The following is a 17,329-nucleotide window of genomic DNA, read 5'->3' as shown; positions in this document are numbered from 1 at the left end:
AAAGGCTAAGGAAGTATGTTGACCTGAGCAACTTCACAGAGCGAATAACTAAATTTGCCAAATGGATGGATTCCAGACTTCCTCCCAGTTTGGCTAAGGAGACAAATGACTTATTTGGAAATAAAGAGAATTTGAATGGAGCCTGAATGGTACTACCACTAGTTGAAAGATAAATATATTTAGATACAGGACTGATAAGGATAAGGGAGCTGCACTCAGCACGCATGAACGTCTGGGTGCCTCTCTTGGCAAATTCTGAAGATCTCTCTCTTAAACTGTGCTAGAAGGGCTGTATGTTGAGCTTCTGAATCAGAGAATGCAAACAGGCATGATCCCATGCTCAGAAGAGGGAGTGGGTACCAGTGGGATGATTTAAAGAGCAGAAGAGCCAGGAGTAGTCTTTTTGTTTCAAAAAATTGGCTCGATTTCCCTACTTTATGCAACTACACTCTCAAGGGTGCTAAATATCTTGGAGGCAAACACATGAAATACCAGATTGCCCCAGTTCGTCTTAAGGAATAGGGTTGCATTAAAGCTGTTGTACTATTCCCACCACGCTGAATTGAAGATGTGTGCTAGCACTAGTCTGTCATGTACTGTCATTCCTGGTACTACAGGAATTTTGTAGTGAGTTCCAGGCGTCTTGTTTGCATCCTAGTTCTTGATCCAGATGTCCCAGGATGGGTTGATATGTTCATGGATAGCCCAAGATCAACTGACCCATTGATACTCTACCCTCCAGCTCATTGACCCTTGTGGAGCCCAGTTAACTGCACACACATTTCTAAAATTAGAAATTACTCTGCCTGGGAAAGCAGCGTTTATACCACGCAAGGCTGGTGCCTGTGTCCTCAGCCTGTCTTGTTCATTTTGGTATCCTATGTGTGTCAGCATCTATAAAAGGTTACAATCTATGGACTTCCCATGAAACCAAGTAAACCTATGAGCAGAGTGAAGAATAGGGTGAGTATGAAGCTCTTTTCCTTAAAGATAGTGTCTAAAAAAAACAAAACTCCTTACTTTACCCTATTAACATATATATATATATATATATATATATATATATATATATATATAATTTATTTATTTATTTTAAATTTCATTTAAATCCACGTTAGTTCACATATAGTACAATAATGGTTTCAGGAGTAGAACCCAGTGATTCATCACTTACATACAACACCCGTGCTCATCCCAACAAGTGCCCTCCTTGATGCCCATGATCCATCTAGCCCATCTCCCTACCCCCATCAACCCTTAGTGTGTTTTCTGTATTTAAGTGTCTCTTATGGTTTGTCTCCCTCTCTGTTTTTATCTTCTTTTTCCTTCCTTTCCCCTATGTTCATCTGTTTTGCTTCTTAAATTGCACATATGAGTGAAATCATATGACATTATCTTTCTCTGACTTATTTCACTTTGCATAACACTCCAGTTCTATCCACATCGTTGCAAATGGCAAGATTTCATTCTTTTTGATTGCCAAGTAGTGTTCCAGTGTGTGTGTGTGTGCGCGCGCGCGCGTGTGTGTGTGTGTGTGTGTGTATTCTTTATCCATGCCTTATTAACTTTAAAGGAACTTCCATTTACCAATTTATCTCAAATATTTTGGAACAGAGAACAACTCTTCTCTTGGGATAACAATGTTTAATGTTGTTATATAAAGTCATTTCTGTCTTGAATCATCCTGTGAAGCACTTTTTCCTCCGTTTCAAGGGATGTCCCACAGTATTTCAGAATTGAGTAAACCCAGGCTCACTCAAGTCACATAGACTCATCATGCATAACTTTGTACAAAACATTTACATCCCCTTCTTGTGCTCCCTCTTTGTAGCCAACAGAGTCCCTGCCTTTGTAGGGACCACACAGTTAACTACTCCCTCATTTGGCATTTCTTCTGTCTGTTCTTCGGCAGCCACAGGGGTAAGTGTAAAACACAGGCAGGTGGACCTCCACTCCAGATGCCTATTGTCTGGGTAGACTCTGTCTAGTTTGGGGTCTAGGGCTAATTAACTGAATAGTCACCAGTGGTGAATTAACTCACCCTTAGAGGGATTTTCAGTTGTTTGACCGCCTTAAAAATAGATACTTACAGATTCGGTAAAAGGAATCATACCAAGATCCATTGTGTATGTATTAATCTACCACTGCCTGCTGAAATCACTGATTTTGGTGAACTTATACCAGCTTTATCACCATGACTTTCACCTCACTGGCATGAAGTTAGAGTCTAACTTTTCAAAAACATCCTTATTAAATGATAAAGCAAAATAGACCTGCTGTGTGTCTCTATAGGATTCTTAAGAATGTATCCCTTCATCAGACCTATTACTTCTTATTATTGTAGCATCTTTATTCTAAGAACTTCAAAAGAAAAAACATATTTTGAGATGCAGTTCAAATGCCATAGCTCTGTGATGCTTTCCCTAGATACTGAGGATAGAATTATTACCACCACCACTTGCATTTCCAAACTTTTGTAGTAACACAAGCACGACTTGTGGGGAAGGGAGTGTCAAGGCAAGGAGGATATGGTCTCTAGTTCTAGGCAGGAATCTCAGGATAGAAGTCACAACATCGGGTCTGGACCGCAGCCCTGTTGGCCTGAAAACAGGCACTGAGTTCCTCAAAGATGGCCAATTCCTTTGCAACAGACTCTTATTGAGTGTAGCAGAATAAAAAATGTAACCCATTTCTCTGCATGTTTTCTAAAAGCAATCTAAACTTCCTAATGAGCCTCTCTGTCCCACTGAGTAGAGGGGAAAAAAATCCTATCTTTCCAATTAAGTATAATTCCCTCTCTTCCAGTTAAACCAGACTTTTTAGGGTAAAATCTATTCCTTTGGGAGACATTAACTCTTTCCTTCTCTTCATGTTGTTGTTGTGACAATCCTAAATCTCCCCCAAGGCAAGTAGATAAAAGCTGGGGGGGGGGGGGAAGGGAATAAGGAAATGCAGAGAAAAGCATGTAAATACATTTTAAAATATTATCTCTATCGGGGCGCCTGGGTGGCTCGGTCGGTTGGGCGGCCGACTTCGGCTCAGGTCATGATCTCACAGTCCATGAGTTCGAGCCCCGCGTCGGGCTCTGTGCTAACAGCTCAGAGCCTGGAGCCTGTTTCAGATTCTGTGTCTCCCTCTCTCTGACCCTCCCCTGTTCATGCTCTGTCTCTCTATGTCTCAAAAGTAAATAAACGTTAAAAAAAATTTAAAAAAAATAAATAAATAAATAAATAAAATATTATCTCTATCATTCTGTTCATAAACTAAAAAAACAACTCTGGTGTCCAGAATTTGACATCTCCTACCCATATCCCATCTTGTAATTAGGATGTCTAGGAAACCATTTTATTGCTTAAAATGTTGCTTGGTGAGCATGAAATCACAAGCCAAAAGTTGAATAGTGTATACAGATATTTCGATAAGACATGAGAAAAGCCTACTACATAGACCTAGTCCTATGGCCAAGGTGATTTTTCTATAGTTGACTGAACTCTATTTTTTTCCAGCAGTGGGTTTTCTTCTTGGTCCCAGTTTTTCTCATTCAGGACAATGCGGGACAACATTCACTGAACCTTTCTCACTGAGGCCAGTATACACCTCTGCTTGCTCTGCTCTTTCTTGCTAACTGTGTAGTAATATCAAAGTATTTTAGGCCCTGTGTCTCTGGGCCAGAAGAAAGTCAGTTTTTTTACTATTATATGTTAGGCTAATCAAACTTAAAAAGTATAAGGACCCTACCCTGACCTCCATTAGAGTGGAAGCTATAATATAACAGGTAAGAGAGGATGGAATTATTTCATCCCTAGCTACAGCAACTTGGGTAGCTACTGTTGTCAGATGAGTGAAATAATAGTTACATGAGTTTTGGAGGAAGACTGTAAATCTCTATTGTAAATTCATCTATATTTGAGTGCGCTGAGGGAAGTTAACCTCTCCAAGGTTTAGTTTACTCATCTATAAAATGGAAATGATCTAGTGACTACCTATGCTGTGATAGTTAACTTTATGTGCCAACTTGACTGAACCACACGGTGCCCAGACATTTGGTCAAATGTTATTCTGGATATGTCTGTGAGGGAGTTTTTGGATGACATTAGCATTTGAATCAGCAGACTAAAGAGATTGCCCTCCATAGGGTGGGTGTCCCTCTTCAAATCAACTGAAAGCTGCAAAGAACAAAAAGGCTAACCTTCCCTCAAGTAAGAGGGAACCTCTCCTGCCTGACTCTTTGAGCTCAGACGTTGGTCTTTTCTTGCCTTCAGACTCCTATTGAAACATTAGCTCTTCTTGGATCTCAAGCCTGTTAGCTTTCCGACTAGAACATACACTATTGTTGGCTTTTGTGTTTCTCAGGCCTTTCAGACTGAGATTAGAATTATGCCATCAGCTCTCCTGGGTTTCCAGTTTGCTGCTTGCACATCTTGGCACTTCTCAGCCTCCATGGTTGCATGAGCCAATTCTTTGTAATAAATGTCTTTGTATACATTATGTTTGTTCTGTTTCCCTGGAGAACCCTAATAGAGATTTTGGTCTTGAGAATGTTCTAAAGAAAGAGAACTTAAGGATGAGTTTTCTGCATTGGTTTGGGGGTTTCTGGGATTGGATATGTATTCTGATTAAAGATTCTAATGACTCTATTTCAAGTACTAAAGAGAACACTGCTAGTCAATGGCATGATCTGGCAATAGGGATATGCAAATGTTACTACTGAATACTCCTAATCAACCACTAATAAGCAAGGGACTGAGTGGCATTATATAGGATACTTTTGAACATTTTTGGCAAATTAATAAATATAATGATATTGATTACTTGTTCCTCATGTCATTGAACAAAGTAAGGGCAGAATGTTGAATTCAGGGATTTAAAATCCCAGTTTATATGCCCCATAAGTGATCTGAAAGGTTCTCTGTGCTCTCTGAAGAAAATCCTCATCTCCTATAGCCATAGGGCTGAGACTGCTAAAAATCAAACCCAGAATCTGATCTGGTAACTGGCTGAATCACAATGCAGGACAAACCCCCAGCTTCATGGGGTGTGTACTGTTAAAATGAGGGCATTAATGCGGAAAGTGTGCCGCAAAGATGTGAGGATTAAATTAAATAACTCATGAAAAGCTTTTCGCAGAGTTTCTAGCATACAGTAAACTTTCAACAAGTGGTTTTGTGTCTGTGTTTCTGCAAAGTAGGGGGCTTATTTTCAGCTCATCTCCAATCAGGAAGTGACTCTACTTCCTATAAGAGGTTTCTCTTCTTTCCACAACCCCATCAGCACAAACCAAATGTAATCCAATCACTTCTAGCAACAAAACAAGGTCCTCAGGTTATGCATATTATGTGAGTTTATGAAACACTAAGAGTCTAATAAATGTCTCCTGAAATTCCAGATGGTTATTAATTTTTAATCGGTCTTGCTCACTTTTCTTTTAAAAAGTTAGGGGTGCCCAGGTGGCTCAGTTGGTTAAGCACCCAACTTTGGCTCAGGTCATGATCTCACCTGTTCCAAGTTCAAGCCCCAGATCAGGCTGTGTGCTGACAGCTCAGAGCCTGGAGCCTGCTTCAGATTCTGTGTCTCCCTCTCTCTTTGTCCCTCCCCTGCTCACACTCTGTCTCTCAAAAATGAATAAATGCTAAAAAAAAAAAAAAAAAAAGTATTTTTTTAAAGTTAGGTTGTGCAGTTTGTCCTTCTACATTGCCTCGGGCCAGATCCAAAAGAGGGAAGGCTGCTGTGATGGGGGAAGTGTCCGTGATCATGAGAATCTTAAGTAGCAAAGATGAAAATCCCAATGTAAATGGCTTCAACAAGTAAGGAAATGTATTTAATCCAATAATAAGAAATCCAAAGGTTGGGCATCTATGAAAACAACATAATTAGAGCCTGAGTCCCATTTCTCTACAATTCATTTGGCTCAGACCTCATGTGTTGGTTTGTCCTCAGACTGGCCTCAATATATCCTCAGCACTAAGATAAAACAATATCCAAAGGGAAGAGTTGCACTTCTTTGCTTTATAAGAAAGACCCCCCCCCCCAATTCCCAAAATGTTTTTTGCAGACCATCTTCATTCCCTTCAGAGTCTCTGACATCTCACTGGCGAGAACTATGCCACATGTCCATGTCTACACTGATGCCTGGGTGAAGAAAAAAAGACCACCAGGATTGGTCTACACCAATTAGCACTCACCTGTGGGGCTGGAGTAAGTCTAGAATCACTGACGCACAAGGATGCATTTGGGTACTATTAGAAAGGAGGAAGTTTAGTCTACCAAGAGTATATGCCACAGAGTTTTGAAACCAATGAAACTTTTTTGCCAGAAGCAACAGAAATCTGTGAAAAGCACATAAAAAGGATGAGAGAAAAATGCCTGGTCACAGTGTAACAATGAAACAGTAGAATAGCATGCCTTAGGGAAAAAGAAATCCAGAGAATGAGACACTGCCAGGTCCTGTATTACAAATTATGTGCATTCAAAGACCTACAAAACTTTGTTTTGAGGTATACCGTCTAACCACCCTAGAAAGGGAATACAATAGAGTGAAAGTACTGGGACTCCCAAATACACATAAATAGGAAGATAAGAAGTGTCCTACTCATTTCTTTAAATAAGAGGGACATCTGCAATCTGCCAAAGGGCACAAGGAAGGAGAGCACAGTTCAGAGACTCAAAATGCCTGGACAAGTCAATTCAAGAGTAATCTTTGTCCACAAGTTAAAGAAAATATTTGGAATGCATCAGAAACCAGAAAAGTACCTGCCCCCCCCCCCAATTTTCATTTGTTATAAAAAATAATAGAGGAAATAGGAAACACAAGTGGGGCAAACTGTGCTGATTGGCAAGTCGATAGCCCTTGCTAACAATGGATTTCACTTGTTTAGCCATCTGCCAAATGGACGTGTCCTTCGATGATGCTGGATGTGTAAGGTTAAGTCTTGATTGTCTAAGTTGTTGTGGTGGTCTCATTTCTTCTGCTTGTGATTGTGTGATTGCTTTAGTCATGAACATGTGACCCAGTTTGGCCACTGAGACATGGGGAAACCTAAGGGAGATCTTTTGAGATACGAGGGCCTGTGGTCAACATCTGAGAACAATAGGGGGGTAGCCTTAGAGAGTAAGTTAGCCTGTTAGGGATGGCAGAGCAGAAAGATAGAAGGAATTTGGTTCTTACTGACACTGCTGAACTGGTGAATAACCAAAACTATCCTTTCTTTGGATTTCTTTTTTGAGACACAATAATTAGCCCAATATAGGCTAGTTTTAGTCTGATTTTTCTAAGCAAACAACAGGTGACAACTAAATGGTGGAGCTGGGAGCTGAGATCTCAATAAAACCTTGAAAGAAGACCATGAAGAAGATATGTTTCATTTTGCTGAAATCAGATCCCTAAAAAGCAATATCCAAGTAGTGCTGGGATCAGTGGGTTTCTTAATCCCAAAGGTTTTATACTGCTTTTTAAATACAATGACATTATTCTGCACAGAATGTGGGTGTGTTCGTGAAGGCTACTGGTGAAAGCAGGAATAAGAAAGGATATCTACTGATCTATCTATAAAATGACAATGGGATAATGGTGACTACAGTTACTAATACTGTATTGTTTACCCGCAGTTTGCTAAGAGAACAGATTTTAATGCTCTCACCACACACGCACACACATGAACTGATAACTACATGAGGTGATGGATGTGCTAACTAACCTAATTGTGGTAGTCATTTCACAACATATATGTACATCAAATCCTCGAATTGCATGCCTTAAAATTTACACAATATTATTTCTAGATCATATCTCAATAAAACTGAGGGAAAAATGAGAACAGGCTTTAAGGAAACAAATGCAATTATAGAGTGGGAAAATTTTAAATAATGATTGTCAAAATAATACCTGAGAGTTGAGCTAAATACAACTTGGAAGCAACTGAAGCACAAATTAGTGAGTTGAACAATTAAACTGTGAAGCTCTCCAAGAATACAGGGAGCAGGCATGGGAGGCAGGGACTACAAAAAAGAAGCATGAGAGAAATTTAATATTCATAGAGAATATATCCAGAAACTCCAAAATTCTCTTAATTGGAGTTCCAGAAGGAGAGAGTAGAAAAGATGAAAAGGGTAAGTGATCAGAAAATCAATAGAAGAATCAAGGCACCTGGGTGGCTCAGTCTGTTAAGCATAGACTCTTGATATTGGCTCAGGTCATGATTTCATGGTCCATGAAATAGAGCCCCACACCGGGCTCTGTGCTGATAGCATGGAACCTGCCTGGGATTCTCTCTCTCCCTGTCTGCCCCTCCCCCACTTGCTCACATGCACTCTCCCTCCCTCTCTCTCTCTCTCTCTCTCTCTCTCTCAAAATAAATAAATAAACATTAAAAAACCATTAAAAAAAGAAAATTAATAGAAGCAAATATCTAAAGCTGAAGGCAGCTATGTCTTGAGTTTGGAATGGCCCATACAGTACCAAGCAAAATAAACATAGTAATGACAAACCCGCCCCTACTCATAACTTGAAGAAATTCCAGAACACTAAGAACAAAGAGAAAATTATAAAAATCTTTCAGAGAAAAAAAAAATCCCACAAAGTAATAAGAATCAGACTTCTCATTGACAACAATGGATACAAAAATAAAAATAAATATAATACCAAAATAAAAATAATATTATAAAATAAAAATAAAATAAATATAAAAATAAAATAAAAATAAAATAATACCAAAGTCTGTTACCATCAAATTCTATAGGTGTAAAAATTATCATTAAAAAGTAAGTAAAAATAGACACTTCTAAATTTGCTAAGATTCAGGTAAATAAGAGTATTTAAAAATAGTTACTTGAGTTTGCACTTTAAAAAATGGCCAAATAGAAGATAAAGCCAAGAACTGAAAAAACAGGTTATAAGAAACCACAAGGATGAAAAACACATTAAAGCATAGCTATTTATGTTAAATATGTATTTATTGTAAAACAAATCAGTAATCTGGAATTAATGGGGGTATCATGGAGAAAAAGATATAGCATATGCTAAAGTTCTTGCCTTTGGAGGATGAAAGGTAAATACATTGATTGTGTCTTTTATATTTTGAGTTTTTTATTATGAAACATTGCAAGCACACATAAAATACTATAACAAACCTCACAATAGCCACAATCTAGATGTAATAATTATTTACATTTTGCCATATTCCTGTAGTATTTTAAAACAATTCCCAGATACCACAATCCTTCACCTTTAAATATGTCAGTATGCATCTATATGTAGAAGTGACCTTTTACACAACCACAATATTAGGACACCTAACAACATAATAACAATTTCATAGTATCATTTAATACCCAGTACATATTCAAATTTTTCTAATTGTCCCCAAAAAGTCTTTTTTTGCAGTTACTTTGTTCAAACCAAGCCCACAAATAGCATTTGGTTGATTATGTTTCATAAGTCTCTTTTAATGCTTGATAGCCCCACAGCTCACTCCAATGCAAAAACAAAAAGAAAAAAAAAAATCTCACAAATTTTTTCACGCAACTAACTTTTCTAAGTTATTTAGATCCGTTGCTAATTAACTTACGATGAGACCAGGTGGTAGAATGACCCACAACCTAGATTTGTTTGTCTCTTTGCAGTACCCTTTAACTAGTCTCTAGCCACTATACTAAGAAGTTTGATCTAAAAGTTTGATTAGGTTTACATTTTTTTTTTTTTTTTTTTTTTTTTAGTGTTTATTCAATATTGAGAGACAGAGAGCACGAGCATGGCAGGGGCAGACAGGGGGAGTCACAGAATCCGAAGCAGGCTCCAGGCTCCGAGCTGTCAGCACAGAGCCCGATGCAGGGCTCGAAATCACAAACCGTGGGATCATGACCTGAGCCGAAGTCACACCAACTGAGCCACCCAGGCACCCCTGGTTAAGTTCACATTTAATAGTGTTGTTAGACACAGATCTAAGTAGTGCAGGGCACTCCACATTACATCTTGTCATGAAACACATCATGTAAAAATGACCTTTGTTAGGGGCGCCTGGGTGACTCATTAGGTTAAACATTTGATTTTTGATTTCTGCTTAAGTCATGATATCACGATGGTTCATGAGATTGAGCCCCGAGTTGGGCTCTGCACTAACAGTGTGGATCCTGCGTGGGATTCTCTCTCTCCCTATCGCACTCTGCCCCTCCCCTGCTCTCTCTCTCTCTCTCTCTCTCAAAATGAATAAACTTAAAGAGAATAAATTTTTTAAAAAGGGGTGGCTCAGTCAGTATAGCTCTGACTCCTGATTTCAGCTCAGGTCATGATCCCAGGGTCCTGGGATAGAGCCCAACATCAGGCGCCGCATTGAATATGGAGTCTGCTCAAGATTCTCTCTCTTTCTCCCTCTGTCCCTGTCCCCTGCTCATGTGCGCTCTCTCTCTCTCTCAAAAATTTGTTTTAATTTAATTTTTAAAAATGACCATTTTAAAAGATGCTAAGTTTGAACAGTGGGTTCAAGTGGTAACAATGTGATCCCTCCACTGCAAAGTTCCTCACCCCTTCCCCTTATAATCAATAAATACCTATAGTATGCTACTTTGTACTTTGGTAAAATGACTCTTTGATTAAGTTGGGGGTGGGGAGTAAATCAGAAACTGTTTAGAAATTAACGAAATGAGAACACTGGATGTCAAGAAGCCAGAAAAATAAACACAAAAATGGCAGAAGGAATGGTTTGATAAAAATAACAACAACAACAACAACAACAACAACAACGTCAACAGAGGGGCTCCTGGGTGGCTCACCCGGTTGATTTAGGCTCAGGTCACGATCTCACAGTTGGTGGGTTGGAGCCCCTCATTGGTCTCGCTGCTGTCAGCACAAGGCCTGCTTCGCATCCTCTGTCTCTCTCTCTCTCTCTCACTCTTTCTCTTCTCCTTCCCTGCTGATGAGCGCTCTCTCTCTCTCTCAAAAATAAATATTAAAAAAAACAAACCCAGAAATCAAGGAATCAGGAAAAAAAGACTTGACCAATAAACAAACCAAAACTGTTCTTGGAAAAGATCAATAAAATAAAAAAACATATTTGGCAAGTCAGACCAAGAGGGAAAAAAGAGAAAGCATGCCAATAGATAACAGGGGATATGTGCAACTTCTAAGTGACAGATGTGTTCTATAAAACATAGGTGAAATTCTGAGAAAATATAAATGGCCAGGTTGACTCCAAAAGAAAATTTAAAATCAAATTAGTCAATATGAGAAAATCATGTAGTAAAATTAGATGCAAAAGCAAAATGAGTCCATTAATGAATGTCATTCACCCCATTAACAGATTGAAGGCAGAAAGCAGTATGAAAATAATGACCGCAAATTCTGATACAGTAATTGCTATGTATCTATTCTATTTGCTATTCTAATTGTTTTAAATACATTAACAAATTTCAATAAATGCTACAAAGGCACATGATTAAATTCAACCCCAGTCCTTATTAAAAATGGTAAAAATAAATATATTTTAGAGATGAAAAGAAACATCCCTATTCTGAGAAAAAAAATACCTATGGAAATCTATAGCAAGCATTACATTTGATGGTAGTGTTAGAACTTTTCATATCAAATGTCAGAAACCCGGTTTTTTTTGTTGTTGTTTTTTAAATTTTTATTTATTTTTGAGAGAGAGAGAGCGTGAGCAGGGGAGGAGCTGAGGGGAGGGAGACACAGAATCACAGGCAGGCCCCAGGTCCCAAGCCATCAGCACAGAGCCAGACACGGGGCTTGAACCTACAGACTGAGAGATCATGACCTGCGCTGAAGTTGGACGCCCAACCGACTGAGCCACCCAGGCACCCCGAGAAACCCAGTTTTAAACAGAAAATGTTTTCCACCACTTGCCAAGTCCCAGGGAATTCACCTAGATTGGCAAATACCTGGATCCAAGGTATCCCTAACTGGGGTACAAAGGTTATTCAATTTGCAAGGGTATCACAATTTTGAGACAGCGATATACCTGCCGGTACACATAAACTAAGATTCGGTTTACAAAAATTCAAATCACATACAAATTTGTTCGAAATAGTTCATATGCACCTGTGCCCTTGTCCTTTGATTTTGTCCAATTTCCTTCCAGTTGGTCCAAAATAACTGTGAATCTAGAGAAATCAGGAGAGCCCCCTGTTTCCGTCATATTCCTGCCTTACTTTCATTGTCTGTCTCCCCAGTGCATCATCACCCTTAGCCCTTCCTTGCTCAGAGTTTGCTTCTGGTTTGAGTAAGGTGTTCCCTGAAGAATTTCTGGATCTCTCCCCAGGAGTGCTCTTGGGCTGCCGCATGGGCAACAGGGTCCCCTCCCCAGAGCAGGATCCCGGAACCGAGCCTGTGTGGGGAAGCATAACACAGGGGTGTGTAGGGAGGTTCTATGAGGTGGCCCGCCCCGGGGTATACCAGCATCCTTCCATTGTTTCTCCCATGGCTCCTCAGCTGGTCCAAGGCCTGCTCAGCATACTCCCTGCTATTCATGCATTCATCACCGTCTCCTACAATGAAAAGAATCGCACCCTGGGCCTTTTCGATGGGAAGCACGCTCTTCTGATTCAGCTCATCCCGGGCATCCCCCTTGTAGTGGCGGAGGCGCATAGCTCCTAAAACGTCCATCTGCACGCGCTCCATAAACGAGGGGATGGGTGTTATAACCAGATCTTTGTACCTGAGCGGAAATTCATAGATGGCGTTGGGCCCATTGATGCAGATGGTGGCTACCACATGCTTCAGGAAGCAGGCCATGGCCAGCGCGATCTCTACACTTTTGCTCACGGAGATCACTCCGATTCCTGGCTTTTGGATCTGAAGCACAAAATAAAGGGAACCCATCACATGCCATACTCGAAGGAGCCGCCTTACAGGCCAGTAAGCTAGTGTGAACAAACAGAAAATATTGTATGGGAGTCCTGGCACTCGAGTTTACCAGCTTCTATGACTGAAAATATTACCTACCTGTCTGCCCTCTGAAAGCCTTGTCTTATGGGGGCGTTAATATTACCTACCCTGCAGGATTGTTATAATGATCTAGTGAAACAATAGAAATAAAAGCCGTGGGGCACCTGGGTGACTCAGTCGGTTAAGCCTTCAGCTTCAGCTCAGGTCATGATCTCACAGTTGGTGACTTTGAGCCACGCGTCCAGCTCTATGTTGACAGCTCAGAGCCTGGAGCCTGCTTCCAATTCTGTGTCTCCCTCTCTCTCTGCCCCTCCCCTGCTCGTTCTCTCTCTCTCTCTCTCTCTCTCTCTCTCTCTTTCTCAAAAATAAACAAAAAAGAAATAAAAACTCTTCATCAAAGGCAGACTTCTGTAAAAGCAAAGAGTCTAAATGCACCAGCAATGTTCAACATCAAGTGAGTACAAGCAGGTAAACTTCACAAAGAATCAAATTCTTCTCTCTGGCTAGGAAAAGAGATTTCCCTAGGTTCTTTAGAATATTTTGTGTTATTCATATTTAAATGGCATTTTACAGCAACGGAGATTTTGCACATCCATTAATCTAAGAGCTAATCATGAAAGCATTGGGGGTGTAAAGATGAAAGCCTTGGATTCTATAAACAATTGAATTCCAGTGCCCAGTCCAATAGCAAAAGTAGTAGGCCGTAGAAGGGGGTCCTTAATTTTGTGGAAGGCTGAGGGAACAGAGGGAAGGGAGAAGTTAGGAAGATGAGTAGGGAAAGGTGTTAAGTAACTCGAATTTAAATAAAATCTTGTGGGGTGCCTGGATGGCTCAGTCGGCTCAGGTCCTGATCTCACGGTTCATGGGTTCAAGCCCCGCATCAGGCTCTGTGCTGACAGCTCGGAGCCTGGAGCCTGCCCTAGATTCTGTGTCTCCCTCTCTTTCTGCCCCTCCTCTGCTCACATTCTGTCTCTCTCTCTCAAAAATAAGTAAACATGAAAGAAAGAAAGAGAGAAAGAAAGAAAGAAAGATAGATAGATGGATGATCCTAGGGTCAGGTACCAGGCACCTAGGAACCTCTCCTATACTTAAATAAATAAGTAAATAAATAAAATCCTGGGGGGAAATATGAGTAGGGAAAAGAGGGGCATTTTGGAAAGACAGTAGCAAATACGTTGCAACCTGATATGTTTACTTTGCTTACACTTGTATGCCCAGCACCTTTCTTTTATCAGATCACCTGAAAAAAAATCTTTTTTAATTAGAGCTTTCCAAGATCCAGTTTTCATGTTTCTACTTCAATAGTTCTGAGTGGGCCCAAGAATCTGATAATATAGCATATCCATGGGGAAATCCAGTGGGCTCCCATATTTGGGAACCATCCATGAGAGGACAGGACTGGGGCAAGGGATGAGAGCAAGGGACGAGAGATAGGAATCTACACTATGGCGGTACCACAGTGGGGTAGTGATGACAACAAACTAAAACAGTGCCCTGGACGGTGGACAGGGTGTGAGGTATTGAGAAAGATTCAGGAACAGACCCTAAAACACTTTGGGACTGGTTGAGGATGTGGGGAAGGGAGAGGGGTAAAACCAGATGGGCAAAGATGACAAGGTGGATTTATTGAGAGTTTACTATATATGCCGGCCCCTCAGCTAAGTGCTCTACACATAAGTTGTCTCAGCTTGTCCTTCCATAATAGCACTGAGATTCAGGAAGTTTACCAGCCCTGCTTAAGGTTACAACAGTATCAAGGGGCAGAGGTGGGAACTGCACCTCTTCTGATGAATCTAAATCTAAACTGAATTTTGGGGCACCTGGGTGGCCCAGTCGGTTAAGCATCTGACTCTTGGTTTTGGCTCAGGGCATGATCTCGTGGTTTCATGGGATCAAGCCCCGTGGTGGGCTCTGTGCTGGCAGCACGGAGCCTGCTTAGGATTCTCTCTCTCTCTCTCTCTCTCTCTCTCTGTCTGTCTGTCTCTTTCTCTGTCCTTCCCCCACTAGTGCTGTCTCTGTCTCCCCTTTCTCCTCAGATAATGTCACAAATAGTTAAATTTGAAGTGAAAGAAAATTTTTCACTTAAACATTTTATCTGGACAATCCTTTAAAAAGAGCCAAATATGCTTAGAAAAATCACCCATTCACATTCATCACCTGATAACAAAGCCTCTGGGCCATGGATGACATTTGCAATGGTACAACAAGACTTGACAGAGTTCTAAAATGATCCTTCCTTTCCAGATTCCATTCCCTACCCTGGCTTCTAGACTTGGACACTTACTTTGGGCTTAGTTCTGTTCCTAGATCTGATACCTGAAGAGCTAATTCAGCTAATCAGATGGTGCAGCCACATCCATTTTGCTGATAATTCTGCTCTAATCCTGTGGCCCAGCTCTAAAACGGAACTTCTGCATGTTCTTAGTCTCGGGACTCTTTAGTGTGACTTACTCCAGTATTACCCCATGCAGAGACAATCACTGAAGTTCGAAAACACTTCAAGTCAGAGAATTCATGATTTGAGATCAGCAGCTGATGAAAATCGAAGAGCCACTGGTGAACAAGTCACATGCACTTCAAATGTGAGGACTCTTGGCTTTTTCTTCCCATTGAAAATGATCAAAATATATCCACCATTTATTGTCTTTTGTGCCAGTAAGTTGATCACCACCGATCCCAACAATCCTACGAGGTAGATATCTACAAGGTAGATATTATCATCCCCATTTTAAGAGTAAACTCTGCTATGCCCAAGTCTAAACAGATTGGCAAAATAGGCAAAACAAACATTTATGTTTTTTTTTTCACTATAATGTTGCAAGGTAGAATGAAAAGTATTTTAAATACCTTGGATTGGGGTGCCTGGGTGGCTCAGTCAGTTAAGCGTCCAACTCTTGATTTCAGCTCAGGTCATCGTATCACAGTTTGTGAGTTTGAGCCCCACATAACGGCTGCTTGGTATTCTCTCTTTCCCTCTCTGACCCTCCCCTGCTCATTCACACTCTGTCTCTCTCTCTTTCAAAATAAGTAAATAAACTTAGAAAAAAATAAATAAATACCTTGGGATGAGCTAATAGCCAGTTAGCAGCTTCCTCAAAATATTCCAGGTCGATCTCCTCCAGTTTTTTAGGCAGATCTTCATAGCCAAAATATGCTAATGCCAACACCACAAAGCCATGGGTAGCCAAAAGACTGGCCCGAAATTCAACCAGACCCCCTCTACCCCCAAACAAATCCATGATTCCTGGGAAAGGACCTTCCCCTGAAAGCAACAGAAAGAAAAGAGAATGGGATCAGAAAGAGTGAAAAGAGGGCCCAGTGGATATCAGGGGAAGTACGGGATGAGCAATGTGATTTCTACCTTCACTCACACACAAAATAGCGTGTTGGTTTTAAACTATCGTGTATCGAAATATTAGTTCTCCAATAATTTGATGCCATTTGTTTTTGTTTTTATATTTGTCAACAATGTTTTCCATATCACCAAAGATTGGCCTCACCTGGAGGGAGAAAAAGGGCTCCTCGCACACGACCTTCTCGGATTTGTACCCGCTGTACGCCAGGGCCTGAGAACCAGCGCTGTACCGTCTGGCTGGCCCTAGGCTGATCTGTGGTGGAAACTTGCAAATAAACTGAGTCATATAGGTTCAGAGTGACATAAAAGGGGCTGTTCATCACATCCTGCTTAATCAGCCTCCGGAAAACCTTCTCGGGCTTCAGAGACCAGAAGAGACCCATCGGGTGGACCCCCACATAGTCGCCTCCAATTGAAGGAGCCTCCATTAGGTCCAGTTCACCAACCTCGTTCGCCTTGTAGAAGGCTTTAGACTGGAACACATACCCTCTCTCATCCTTCAGGGATGCCGTGAGGGTCACTATCTGCAACGGGGGCAGGCCTGTCACTCGGATATGCACTGGCTCATCTGCAAGGGCACTTGCTGGGGTGGCGGTCAGCTGGAACATTGGCAACTGGCAGAGGGACCTGTAGTGTGCCCTGTAATGTGAGAGGAGACTTTGAGTTGGAGACTGAAATCCCAGGAAAAAGACCAAGACGAGGCTTGCATTAGGTCTGGCCAAGTTCTGCTTCTAGAGACCTCGTGCAAAATACACAGAACATTTCCAGGAGGGAAAAGGAGACATGCAAGAGGACACATTATTCTCATTTTACATATGAGGAAACAAGTTAAGTGACATGCTTCAAACCTCATACATAACAGTAGAACTGGAAATTCAAGTTAAGGCTGAACCACAGCCTCCTGCCTTATCCATTATAACACTGTCATAAACATTAGTTTTATAGTTTGGGGTAAGTTGAGCTTTAATTCCTCAGTTAAGATAATACCCGTGTGACCTATTTTACAGGGTATTTGCCAGGATCTAAGGAGGTAATGCCTGGTAGAGCACTTACAGGAAAGATCAGTGCTGCTTTTCAATCCC

At 40.8% G+C, this 17,329-nt stretch overlaps 1 protein-coding gene across 4 annotated transcripts in view; it reads right to left on the bottom strand.

Moving 5' to 3' along the window:
• Nucleotides 1-8,930: 8,930 nt before the first annotated feature.
• Nucleotides 8,931-17,329, bottom strand: part of LOC131491590 (acyl-coenzyme A amino acid N-acyltransferase 2-like) — a 28,659-nt gene continuing 20,260 nt past the window's right edge. For all 4 annotated transcript variants that reach the window (XM_058694741.1, XM_058694740.1, XM_058694738.1 and 1 more), the window contains exons 2-4: nt 16,393-16,886; nt 15,952-16,154; nt 8,931-12,799 (exon numbers count right to left, since the gene is read on the bottom strand). In XM_058694741.1, the coding sequence (XP_058550724.1) occupies nt 12,206-12,799; nt 15,952-16,154; nt 16,393-16,855 (1,260 nt within the window). In that variant the 5' untranslated portion in view covers nt 16,856-16,886 and the 3' untranslated portion in view covers nt 8,931-12,205. The remainder of the gene's footprint in view (nt 12,800-15,951; nt 16,155-16,392; nt 16,887-17,329) is intronic.

The sequence above is a fragment of the Neofelis nebulosa genome, chromosome 12 (assembly GCF_028018385.1).
Source record: "Neofelis nebulosa isolate mNeoNeb1 chromosome 12, mNeoNeb1.pri, whole genome shotgun sequence".
Classification (NCBI taxonomy): domain Eukaryota; kingdom Metazoa; phylum Chordata; class Mammalia; order Carnivora; family Felidae; genus Neofelis; species Neofelis nebulosa.
The sequence above is the reverse complement of the archived record's forward strand: the minus strand, read 5'-3'. Positions and strand labels throughout refer to the sequence as shown.